The sequence below is a fragment of the Pinus tabuliformis genome, chromosome 7 (genome assembly GCF_031772625.1).
Source record: "Pinus tabuliformis cultivar Carrire ecotype Pingquan chromosome 7, CPIR1, whole genome shotgun sequence".
Classification (NCBI taxonomy): domain Eukaryota; kingdom Viridiplantae; phylum Streptophyta; class Pinopsida; order Pinales; family Pinaceae; genus Pinus; species Pinus tabuliformis.
Genome location: NC_142293.1, coordinates 1,906,931,796 through 1,906,945,217, shown reverse-complemented (window position 1 = coordinate 1,906,945,217; position 13,422 = coordinate 1,906,931,796). Strand labels below are relative to the sequence as shown.

The window sequence follows — 13,422 nt, the reverse complement described above, 5'->3', positions numbered from 1 at the left end:
TTAATGCATGGCATTCTAACATATGTGGTCCTACTTTTGAGTAGATCCTAAAGGGTGCAAACCCTCACTTCTCCTTGAAAATTATTCAAATCAAACATATACAACATTAGAAACATAAAGCATGTTCATGATATTAACTTTGGATGGTATGATTTGTTTAAAAAATAATTATTATTTATAATTTATTGTTTACATGGATAGTAGTGTATTTTATTTTAGTTTCAATAGTTAGTAGGTTGATGGTAGAGATTTAAGGTCTATGGAATATCCTGAATATTCATAATAGTATTCATAAATCATAAATTAAGATTTATCTCCAAATTAATTATATTATATTAAATATTTTATTTGGAATTAATTAATTAGAGAAAAAGTCATATGAACACTTCTTATATTGTACATGTGATATTAATAAGTCATGGTAAGGTCCCATGGTATTGATAAGCCATAGTAATGACCCCAAGTATTAATAAACAATAGTAATCACCCATGATATTATTATAACATTAATTAAATCATATTAATTTTAATTTTATAATTAACCACCTCCTTAATTTTCGCTTTCTTTAAAAAAAATTATTTATGTGACTAGACGTGACGTGACAAGCGTTACTTATAGTTTATTTAGGTGACTAGACGTGACGTGACAAGCGTTACTTAACCAGAAACTTTATATAGTGACAAGTTACTGAGCACATAACATCAGTTACTGAGTTTTTCCCAGTCTCTATATACCTATACCTGCACCAAAAAGCTGCGCTTACTTTCCCTCTGCTCCATCCCGGAATTTGAAGGAATTGAGCTAAATCTTCTTCAATTACCTCTGAGCGAAATGGCAATGCAACAAGAAAACATGGCCAGAACTCCCATGGTTCCCATTGCCCAATGCAAAGATTGTTGGGTTTGCCTTTGTGAATCAGTATTATAATGTTCTTCTTGCTTCCCCTGAGTCGCTATACAAATTTTATGAGGATCCCAGTATACCCAAGAAAACATGGCCAGAACTCCCATGGTTCCCATTGCCCAATGCAAAGATTGTTGGGTTTGCCTTTGTGAATCAGTATTATAATGTTCTTCTTGCTTCCCCTGAGTCGCTATACAAATTTTATGAGGATCCCAGTATACCCACTCGCCCATCCCTGAACGATCAAGTTATTTCACTTACTACTGTCATTCAGCAGCAGATAACGTCTCCAGACAACAGTAGGTTTAAAGTGGAGATCAAAACGGTGGATTCGCAAGATTCGTACAACAACGGATCAGTGGTTCTGGTAAGTAGGTCAATTACATTTATAAACAATGCAACACGCACCTTCACTCACACCTTTTTCCTGGCTCCTCGGGAAAACGGGTACTTTTTAGTGAATGATATTTTCAGGTACGTCGATGAAGAACCCCATCAACCAGAGCAGAATTTGGTCCCAACAAATGGCTACCCTAAAGAACAATATGCTGCCCAACCTGATCCCGTCTCAGAACCAGTTTTCAAGTCTGAAATAGAATCTCAGGAGGTTCAGATTGGTGTGGTTGAGCAACCCACAACAATGGCGGCGGAGGTACACATTGCGAGGACAGAAGTCGCAACAAGATCGGCTGGGCAGTTCCATAAAGTCACAAAAAATGCAGCAAAACAGATAGGGCAGTTCAATAAAGTCGCAAAAAATGCAGCAACGCAGACAGGGCAGTTCCATAAAGTCGCAAAAAATGCAGCAACGCAGACAGGGCAGTTCCATAAAGTCGCAAAAAATGCAGCAACTCAGACAGGGCAGTTCCATAAAGTCGCAAAAAATGCAGCAACACAGACAGATGCCTTACCATCTAATCTTAACCCTATGAAAGATCGAAGCACTCTAGAAGAAAGTGGGTGCTCTATTTTTATCAGCAACTTGCCTGCTGATATTACGCCTACACAAGTTGAAGTAGAGTTCAAGAAATTTGGGGCTATTAAGCCTTGTACGGTTCAAGTGAGGAGTAGGAGAGGAGGTAGATCCACTTACGCATTTGTTGAATTCGAAGACGCGCGCAAAGTATTTGTGAGTGCGAAACGTCCAATTGCGGGTAGAGAGGGTTACTGAAATGAAATGAAGAAGACGTGGTGGCGATTCCTATGGTGCTCAAGTAAAGTTCGAATTTTGATACCGTTTTAAGAATTCTATCATTATGAACATGTGTTTTTTCTATCATTTTGATTATTCCTATGGTGCTCAAGTATAGCATGTGGGAGATGAAGTTCGAATTTTGATACCGTTTTAAGCATTCTATGTGTTTGTTCTGTCATTTTGATTATCATAAATGTAGTTTTCTATTCATCTATGTGTACGTAATACTATATTGATTTATGCAAATATTACGATATTGATTTGTTGACATAATTATAGTTTGAACGAGATGGATGTTGTCATGAAGCATCATTTAGAGGATCTCACATGTTCTTTATTGATACATTTCTATTATTTTGTATGTGAAAAGTTAACCGTGTGGAAGCATAGAGGGATAGATTTTATTATTTTTAAAGAAAAATTATTTGTCCCTATATCTGATATATTTTTTAAAGTAAAATGGTGGCAGAAATTTAAAATCTGATATATTTTTATTATTTTGTACAAGAAAAAAATTGTTATTATATTATGGGAAGAATAGATACATTTTTATAGTTTTTTAAATAAAGTTTATTTTTCATTAAAGAATAAGGGAGCTTTTTATGCAGTGTATTTTTATTTTTAAAATAATAAAATATTGAATTTAAAAAATAAATAAATTATAGTTTATTTGTTGACATAATTATAGTTTAGCTAGATGCATGTTGTCATAAAGAATTAATAAAGTATTATCATAGGAATTCACATGTTATTAGTGCTTGAAGAAGGCATGTTTGGGAATGGAAATGTTGGGGTTAGCATTAGTTTTAGTTGCCTACAGTCATGAGTGATCACAGTGACCAAAGTTTTTAGAATCACAATGTATATTCCATAGTGCAATCTATTTTGCCATCTTATTTGGCCTATTCTTTGAGCAAACTTAAGTTCAATTTCCATTTAATTAGAAATTTTGCATTTAGATTGATTAATAATAACATTACTAGCTAAAAATTTTATGTTAAAATTACATGAACATATATTTTGTAAACAACAATGTGGTTTACCCATGGCTCACCACTATACATTGTTAGTATCTAGAATTGTCACCAATGGACATTGTTACAACCTATACTTGTCATCTTGTTGTCACTAATTTCGACCACCCCTTCTCCTTGAGTAATTACCCATAGCCTTTGTGTTAAGTTTAGGTATGTTCTATGCCTAGTGAAATTATTTCAATTTTGATATTTAGCCATTCCAACACAAGAGGACACAAGATGTGGCACTAGGTAGGGACAAATCCCGATATAGTACATTTACAACTGAAGTCAACAGTTTGACTTATTTAGATGAGAGCATATATCATCTCTAAGAATACCATACATGAGATTAGTTGAAGACATGTTGCTTCAATTCTCCATGGTGACTCATTCACCTATCATCATGTTGAATCTCGTCATCACACTGCCTCTCACCATGCTGGTGCATGTTGCACCCATCATTACAATGCTACATGTCATCAAGGTTCATCAATTATGATGTTACCCATTACTCTACTGCATCATGTGCCATTGCTGCACCATGTGTTTGTTGCACCTAGCTAGCTTGTTATCCCTTGCTTTCTTGTTGTACTAAGCATGGTTATTGTCTAGCATGCTTTTTGTCCCTAGCATGGTAGCTGTAATTGCTCCACTAAGTATCATGTTGTTGTCCCAATACGTTATACTAGTAGCACTATGAACTTGCTATATCATATTCTCGTACTCACCATTTTGATGCATCTCATTAATCATGCTGTAGCATTCATCAACATGTTGGAGCAATATATTTGTTGCTTGCAACATCATGCTTCTTCAATGTATCATCATTGTTTTCTCCATCCAAGTGAATGTACTATTAGCAACACAATCCTAACATGTGTTGCCTTGCTAGACAGACTTCAATGTATACCCTTCAACACTCTTCTCCATGTCATACAAGCTTCTTTCACACCTTCCTTCCTCCATAGCTATGATTGGGGCATGCTTGAATAGTATTCCTTTATATCACATTGAGGACTGCAGTTAGGGAAGCATAGAGCTGAGTATAGGGCTCGGTAGGGCTCTCCATAGAGCTATTTATAGGGTAGCGTATGGCCCTCCATAGAGTTGTGTATGGGGCAGCTTAGTTCTCTCCAATAGAGCTGTGTATAGGGCAACATAGGGCTTTCCAATAGAGCTGTCTATAGGGCAGTGTAGGGCTCTTCATAGAGCTATGTATAGGGTAGCGTAGGGCTCTTCATAGAGATGTGTATAGGACAACATAGGGCTCTCGAATAGAGTAGTGTATAGGACAACATGGGGCTATCCATAGAGTTGTGTATAGGGAAACATAGGGCTCTCGATAGAGCTGTGTAAGGGAAGTGTAGGGCTTGGTTTAGATCATGCAAAAGTGGAGAATTTTTTAAATTGTTTTGCATAAAATTTCTGGGGTGGTGAGTTTTTAGATGAGATCTGTATATTTTGGGGCAAAATATTAATATTTAAATGCAAATTTGGATTATTTTCCGCAGAATCAGAGTGGGGATGAAGGAGATATCACTTATCTAAAAATTAGTCGTGTTGTAAATATTTTTTCGGGTGGCGAGTTTGCGGCGGAGAAATCTAATTGCCAATCTGAATTCTTTGTGAAAAAATACCCGATTTCAAAAAAAAAATCACGCGAATGAGAGTTGATTTAAAATGAGCTCTTTTTTCAGAATTTTTGGTGACACCGAGAAAGTTGCAGTGTGGATCTGAAATTCGAGTGCCTCGATCACGATTCCAAACACATGCCAGATGCGGAATGGTTTTTCCATTTCCAAAAATAGGTCATAATAAGGATTCTGAGCAATATTGACTAAACTATGACAATTTCAAATTTTCGCCAATCAAGTGAATGTTTCTCAAACCCTCTTCATGGAGATGTTATATTTTACACGGAAAGATAATGGTCCTACTATTGAAGAAGTCATAAAACAAGGAAAAATCATAGATGGGAAAGATTGGAAGAATTTAGTGTGGTTTGGTTTCAAAGTTGAGGCTACCGAATGGTGGTTCTCAATTGACAAAAAGCAGTTGACCAAACTTTCAGATGTAGAATTTGAAAGAGTCCTTTTAGACAAATGGTATGGGGCTAAAAAAAAAGAGAATGAGACACGTAAGGGGTTATTTTCTATGGGTGTCTCCTTATTGCAGGTTCATGGATTAATTGAGAAGGAGAAGAGCGTTGTGTCTATAAATCCTAATTGCAAGCATAATTTTATCAATGTTAATTTGGCAAAAAAATTGCAAGTTCCAGACAAACGCATTGAAAGCACATGGGTTGATGATGAGGATGTTCAAGTTTATACTGATTTGAAGCTTTCTATGGATAAGTATGTGTTGCATGGTGATTTTTATAGTTCAGATATGGATAACATGGATGTTGTTTTCAGATATCCTTGGATGGAATCTGTGGGTACTATCAATATTAATGTGTAGAAGAAATTCCTGAAGCTCTGGTATAAAGAGAAGAAAATTACATTGCAGGATATTTCCATTAAGACCCAAGCAGAGACTATGGAGGCAGAAGCACAAAGCTCTAAGGACAATTACACATCAGATGATGAGTAGTTCATGGTCGACAATCAAACACAAATAGAGGTTGAAGCAGAAAAGGTTACATGTGCTGACACATGAGATGAGGGATTAGTGGTTGAAGTAATATTGGAAGATAAGACACCACGACACGCACCACAACAGGCACCAAATAATAGTCAAGCTCTATTAAGGGGTGAATTAAAGAAAAAGACACCGTGGGTTAAAACTTCAACATATCATCACCCACATCAACCCGAAAGAAAACAACAAACAAGATGAAAACCAATCAGCCACAAGGACAAGAACCCCCAAATGACAGATAGAGAGGAGCAAAGATCCACCTACTACACATCAACACAGAAGAGCTGCCAAGGTCAACTTCCATCTCAAGTGAGTGAGGCACGAGTGAGATCGAGGGTTCACATTTCTCTTGGATGACTAGATGCATGTGCATGGTACGAGTGGACTATTCTTTTGAGTAGATCTTATTATTTGTGTTCTTCCCATGTTTTGAGGACAAAACATATTAAGGTGGGTGGAATGTTATATACCTAGGGGGGATAATATGGGGTACAAAGGGAAGTACCCAAGGGAATAATGTAATAATGGGATGGGCCATAGTAATAAATAAGGTGGTTAATCCGTATCATGTAAGGGACCACAAGTAGTTAGTAATAATGTAATTGGCCCATGGTATTAGATAGATGGTATTGAGGGAACCATGGTAATGGCCCATGGTATTGTATGTATGAGGCCTATATAGAGGCTAGAGACTCCACATTGGGGGCGTCAAGGATTATTGTATGAACACGCATATGGCTTGTGGAGTGTTCTCCTTCCTTAAGGAGTGAATGTATGGTGTTGCCCTACCTTAAGGGTTTGATCAATAAAGAAACATTTCTATCCATATTCAGATCTTATTATTTCTTTGGTTTATTTCCATTATCATATATTTTTGGGTTAGATTTATAACACAAACCCCTCTGGTTGTTCCAAACCGATGAACGTGCTACATGAGGGGAATGGTCCCATTGCAATATTTTCCATTCGGTACATCTTAGACATGTACCTTCATGCTTCTTTTAAATTTAAACATCCCTGTCATCATCTGACTTACAAACCTCCGGTGCTATGTGTCAACTGACATGGTCCCTAATGGACTTCCTGCCAACCCTGAAATCAAGGATAAAAGCATATTTGAACATTCTATTTCCAAACATGTACCTTTCCATTGATGAATTCCACCCTGAAACGATTTGACTTCCATTGCCAAAATGGACACGAGGTTCTTCTTGCAATTAGGTACATAAAATAGATTCTTGTAAATGAATCAAGTTACCCACATTCAATTCAGGGGTAGCATTCCCTACACCCTTTCCGAGATAGGTTGCATCGACTCGAAGTATAATCCCATAGTTGTTTCCATCTCTACCAAATTCGAGAGAGAAACCTTCTATCTGATGAGGTTCCTTAAAGCACTACAATCAATAAGCCAGATTCCCAAAGAATCTAAAGGAGATGACTAACAAAAGATAACTCTTCTTTATCTTATCAGAAACAACATTTGATTCCTCATACCTAGGGTTCCTTGCTTTCTATGAAGAGTCGGTCGTTCCTTCACGACCTATATTGCATGTCATTCCTCTAATCATTGAAGATGTCTGTGGAATTATTATTATCATCATCAAGTGATGTGTCCCTACCATTCATGCACTCGTTTACATAATCGCTAAACTCATTGCAACCAATTAATCTTTCTTCCCTTCCACCCCTAGATCCGGAGTTCCTAATGAAGTCATCTTTAGGTAGGCCATCAAATCTTCCAGTGTGCTATTCTCATAATATTCTCTACTTCGATTTCACCCTTGGTGAATTCGAAGAGGGATAAGGAATCCACTCATCCTTTTGTCCTTTTCCAACTGTGTTTGGTGATTTCTCTTTCACTCCTGCTGAAGCTTTGTCTTCACCTCACCTCCGATACCATGTAAATTTTAGATATGTTCTATGCTTAGAGAAACTTATTTCAATTTTCATAGTTATCTCGATATTTTTTTCCACATTAGCAATTAGATCAACATTAAAGTAAACTGTAGATAGAACATAAACATAAATTTCAGAAGACAAGCCAAGATAAGAGGACACAAGATGTTGTGCTAGCGAGGGACAAACCCCAATGTGGGGAAACCCTTGATCATTCTTCTTATATCTTCTTCAAGAGTTCAATAGAGAGAGAGAGAGAGAGAAATACTACATTTACAATTGAATTCAACACTTTGACTTATCTAGATGAGAGCATAGATCATCTCTAAGAAGATGATACATGAGATCAGTTGAAAACATGTTGCTTCAAATGATTCTCAAAGGTGACACATTAACCTATCATCCTGTTGCATCTCGTCATCATGCGACGCCTCACTGTGTAGCACCATGCTGCACCCATCATCACAATGTTGAATCTGATAATTATTCATCAATCATGATGGTACCCATCACTGTACTGCATCATGTGCCATTGCTACACCATGTTGCCATACTGACCTATGTGTTTGTTTCACCTAACTAGCTTGTTTTCCCTTGCTTCTTTGTTGTCCCAAGAATTCTTGTTTTCTAGCATGCTTGGCTTCCCTCACATGCTAGATGTACTTGCTACACTAAGTATCATGTTGTTGTCCCAATGTGTTATACTACCATAACTATGAACTTGCTATATCATACTGATGTACCTCACCATTGTGCTTCCCCTCATTATGCTATGATACACTTCATCATTGTACCCATGATGATGCAATATTCATCAACATGCTGCTACAATATATCTGCTACTTGCAACATCATGCTACTTCAATGTATCATCATTGTTTTCTCCATCCAAGTGACTATACTATTATCAACGTAGTCCTAACATATGCTGCCTTGCTGAGAAAACTTCAACGTATACCCTTCAACACTCTTCTCCATGTCATACAGGTCACTTTCATACCTTCCTTCGACCCTGGCTGTGATTGGGGCATGCTTGAATAGTCTTCCTTTATATCACCTAGAGGAATGCAGTTAGGGCATCATAGAGCTTCTCCATAGGGCTGCGTATAGGGTAGCATAGGGCTCTCCATAGAGTTGTGTATAGGGCAATGTAGGGTTCTCCATAGAGCTGTGTATAGGGCAGCGTAGGGTTCTCCATAGAGGTGTGTATAGGGCAGTGTAGGGCTCTCCAATATAGTTGTGTATAGGGCAACATAGGGCTCTTCATAGAGTTATGTAGAGGGCAGCATAACGTTCTCCAATAGAGTTGTGTATAGGGTAGTGTAGGGCTCTCAATAGAGCTTTGTATAGGGTAGCGTAGGGCTCTCCAATAGAGTTGTGTATAGGGAAGCATAGAGCTCTCCATAGAGTTGTGTATAGGGCAGCATAGCACTCTCCATAGAGCTGTGTACAGGGCATAATAGGGCTTCTCTTTTAGACCATCAATTAGTTCTTTCCTTGCTTCGTTATGTATGCTTCCTCCACTGCGTTAAAATCTCCTACAGGATAATGTTAGGATCTAGGGAATCCTCTAGGGTAGCATATCCTCTTTAGATCTCTCCTCCCACCAAAAAATAAAGACAAGTGGAGAGTATGAGATAACCAAGAGAATGTGTGTCCAAATGACTTTCAAGGCACCTCTATTTATACTAAAATGTTGAGCACAAGTGGGGTTTATTTGGTTGTTGGCCGACCTTGACGAATTGTCTCATAACACAAATAAATTCATATCTCCATGAATAATTATCAGAATCGGATGATCTTTAGATCAATCCTACACCACTCAATGAGAGGTATCTAAGGAAATATCATTTGCCATTAATAAGATGACCCACCTGGAGTTTGGTCCTATTTGCCAATTCTAACATGTTGTATTATTGTTGTGGTATTGATGTTATTTCATTTCACTTCAAGCAGTTGGTTCTGGTCAAGGAAAACTCTTAACACTTTCGGCCAAGGAGAGCTCTTAACCGGCACAGTAAATAAGCTCTGAGTACGCAGGTATGAAACCCAATTTTCTATTGTTTCACCTCACAGAACTAACTAATCCGACTGTTGAACCACCACACCTAAATATGTGCCATTGTTGGGTCATTCCTTTCTACAGTAGATTGGTGATTATTATGATTCCTCCATATTCACGATGCAAAATAAAGGATAGGAATGTGATATGTGCTGGATTGATTAACACCAACTTCACTGCTAGTTTCTCGATATCCTTTTCCAATCCCAATATAAACACAAATTTGATAGCCATAGTGAATTTAAGCTACTTATGTTGCTATTTCTAGATAAGACAGCATGACAGGCACCACAACAGGCACGAAATAATAGTCAAGCTCTAGTAAGGGGTGAATTAAAGAAAAAGACACTGTGGGTTAAAACTTCAACATATCATCACCCACATCAACCCGAAAGAAAACAACAAACAAGATGGAAACCAATCAGCCACAAGGACAACAACCCCCAAATGACAGATAGAGAGGAGCAAAGATCCACCTACTACACATCAACACAAAAGAGCTGCCAAGGTCAACTTCCATCTCAAGTGAGTGAGGCACCAGTGAGATCGAGGGTTCACATTTCTCTTGGATGACTAGATGCATGTGCATGGTACGAGTGGACTATTCTTTTGATTAGATCTTATTATTTGTGTTCTTCCCATGTTTCGAGGACAAAACATATTAAGGTGGGTGGAATGTTATATACCTAGGGGGGATAATATGGGGTACAAAGGGAAGTACCCAAGCGAATAATGTAATAATGGGATGTGCCATAGTAATAAATAAGGTCGTTAACCCGTATAATGTAAGGTACAACAAGTAGTTAGTAATAATGTAATGGGAAAATGGTATTAGATAGATGGTATTGAGGGAACCATGGCAATGGCCCTTGGTATTGTATGTATGAGGCCTATATAGAGGCTAGAGACTCCACATTGGGGGCATCAAGGATTATTGTATGAACACGCATATGGCTTGTGGAGTGTTCTCCTTCCTTAAGGAGTGAATGTGTGGTGTTGCCCTACCTTAAGGGTTTGATCAATAAAGAAACATTTCTATCCATATTCAGATCTTATTATTTCTTGGGTTTATTTCCATTATCATATATTTTTGGGTTAGATTTATAACACAATCCCCTCTGGTTGTTCCAAACCTATGGACCCGCTACATGAGGGGAATGGTCGCATTGCAATATTTTCCATTCGGTACATCTTAGACATGTACCTTCATGCTTCTTTTAAATTTAAACATCCCTGTCATCATCTGACTTACAAACCTCCGGTGCTATGTGTCAACTCACATGGTCCCTAATGGACTTCCTGCCAACCCTGAAATCAAGGATAAAGGCATATTTGAAAATTCTATTTCCAAACACTTACCTTTCCATTGATGAATTCCACCCTGAAACCATTTGACTTCCATTGCCAAAATGGACACGAGGTTCTTCTTGCAATCAGGTACATAAAATAGATTCTTGTAAATGAATCACGTTACCCACAATCAATTCAGGGGTAGCATTCCCTACACCCTTTCCGAGATAGGTTGCATCGACTCGAAGTATAATCCCATAGTTGTTTCCATCCCTACCAAATTCGAGAGAGAAACCTTCTATCTGATGAGGTTCCTTAAAGCACTACAATCAATAAGCCAGATTCCCAAAGAATCTAAAGGAGATGACTAACAAAAGATAACTCTTCCTTATCTTATCAGAAACATCATTTGATTCCTCATACCTAGGGTTCCTTGCTTTCTATGAAGAGTCGGTCATTCCTTCATGACCTATATTGCATGTCATTCCTCTAATCATTGAAGATTTCTGTGGAATTATTATTATCATCATCAAGTGATGTGTCCCTGCCATTCATGCACTCGTTTACATAATGGCTAAACTCATTGCAACCAAGGAATCTTCCTTCCCTTCCACCCCTAGATCCGGAGTTCCTAATGAAGTGATCTTTAGGTAGGCCATCAAAGCTTCCAGTGTGCTATTCTCATAATATTCTCTACTTCGATTTCTCCCTTGGTGAATTTGAAGAGGGATAAGGAATCCACTCATCCTTTTGTCCTTTTCCAACTATGTTTGGTGATTTCTCTTTCACTCTTGCTGAAGCTTTGTCTTCACCTCAGCTCTGATACCATGTAAAGTTTAGGTATGTTCTATGCTTAGAGAAACTTATTTCAATTTTCATAGTTATCTCGATATTTTTTTCCACATTAGCAATTAGATCAACATTAAAGTAAACTGTAGATAGAACATACACATAAAGTTCAGAAGACAAGCCAATATAAGAGGACACAAGATGTTGTGCTAGCGAGGGACAAACCCCAATGTGGGGAAACCCTTGATCATTCTTCTTATATGTTCTTCAATAGTTCAATAGAGAGAGAGAGAGAAATACTACATTTACAACTGAATTCAACACTTTGACTTATCTAGATGAGAGCATAGATCATCTCTAAGAAGATGATACATGAGATTAGTTGAAGACATGTTGCTTCAACTGATTCTCAAAGGTGACACATTAGCCTATCATCATGTTGCATCTCGTCATCATGTGACGCCTCACTGTGTAGCACCATGCTGCACCCATCATCACAATGTTGCATCTGATAATTATTCATCAATCATGATGGTACCCATCACTGTACTGCATCATGTGCCATTGCTACACCATGTTGCCATACTGACCTATGTGTTTGTTTCACCTAACTAGCTTGTTCTCCCTTGCTTCTTTGTTGTCCCAATAATTCTTGTTGTCTAGCATGCTTGGCTTCCCTCGCATGCTAGATGTACTTGCTGCACTAAGTATCATGCTGTTGTCCCAATGTGTTATACTACCATAACTATGAACTTGCTACATCATACTGATGTACCTCACCGTTGTGCTTCCCCTCATTATGCTATGATACACTTCATCATTGTACCCATCATGATGCAACATTCATCAACATGCTGCTACAATATAACTGCTACTTGCAACATCATGCTACTTCAATGTATCATCATTGTTTTCTCCATCCAAGTGACTATACTATTATCAACATAGTCCTAACATATGCTGCCTTGCTGAGAAAACTTCAACGTATACCCTTCAACACTCTCCTCCATGTCATACAGGCCAGTTTCATACCTTCCTTCGTCCCTAGCTGTGATTGGGGCATGCTTGAATAGTCTTCCTTTATATCACCTAGAGGACTGTAGTTAGGGCATCATAGTGCTTCTCCATAGGGCTGCGTATAGGGTAGCATAGGGCTCTCCATAGAGTTGTGTATAGGGCAATGTATGGTTCTCCATAGAGCTGTGTATAGGGCAGCATAGGGTTCTCCATAGAGGTGTGTATAGGGCAGTGTAGGGCTCTCCAATATAGTTGTGTATAGGGCAACATAGGGCTCTTCATAGAGTTATGTAGAGGGCAACATAACGTTCTCCAATAGAGTTGTGTATAGGGCAGTGTAGGGCTCTCAATAGAGCTTTGTATAGGGTAGCGTAGGGCTCTCCAATAGAGTTGTGTATAGGGAAGCATAGAGCTCTCCATAGAGTTGTGTATAGGGCAGCATAGCACTCTCCATAGAGCTGTGTACAGGGCATCATAGGGCTTCTCTTTTAGACCATCAATTAGTTCTCTCCTTGCTTCGTTATGTAGGCTTCCTCCACTGCATTAAAATCTCCTATAGGATAATGTTAGGATCTAGGGAATCCTCTAGGGTAGCATATCCTCTTTA

At 38.2% G+C, this 13,422-nt stretch overlaps 1 protein-coding gene across 1 annotated transcript in view; it reads left to right on the top strand.

Annotated features, from left to right (window-relative positions):
* The window catches only part of LOC149256106 (nuclear transport factor 2-like), a 59,305-nt gene extending 57,230 nt beyond the window's left edge, over positions 1 to 2,075 (top strand). Inside the window, exon 2 of the mRNA XM_089455224.1 lies at positions 921 to 2,075. Coding sequence (XP_089311350.1) covers positions 921 to 2,075 — 1,155 coding nt within the window. The remainder of the gene's footprint in view (positions 1 to 920) is intronic.
* Positions 2,076 to 13,422: the final 11,347 nt, after the last annotated feature.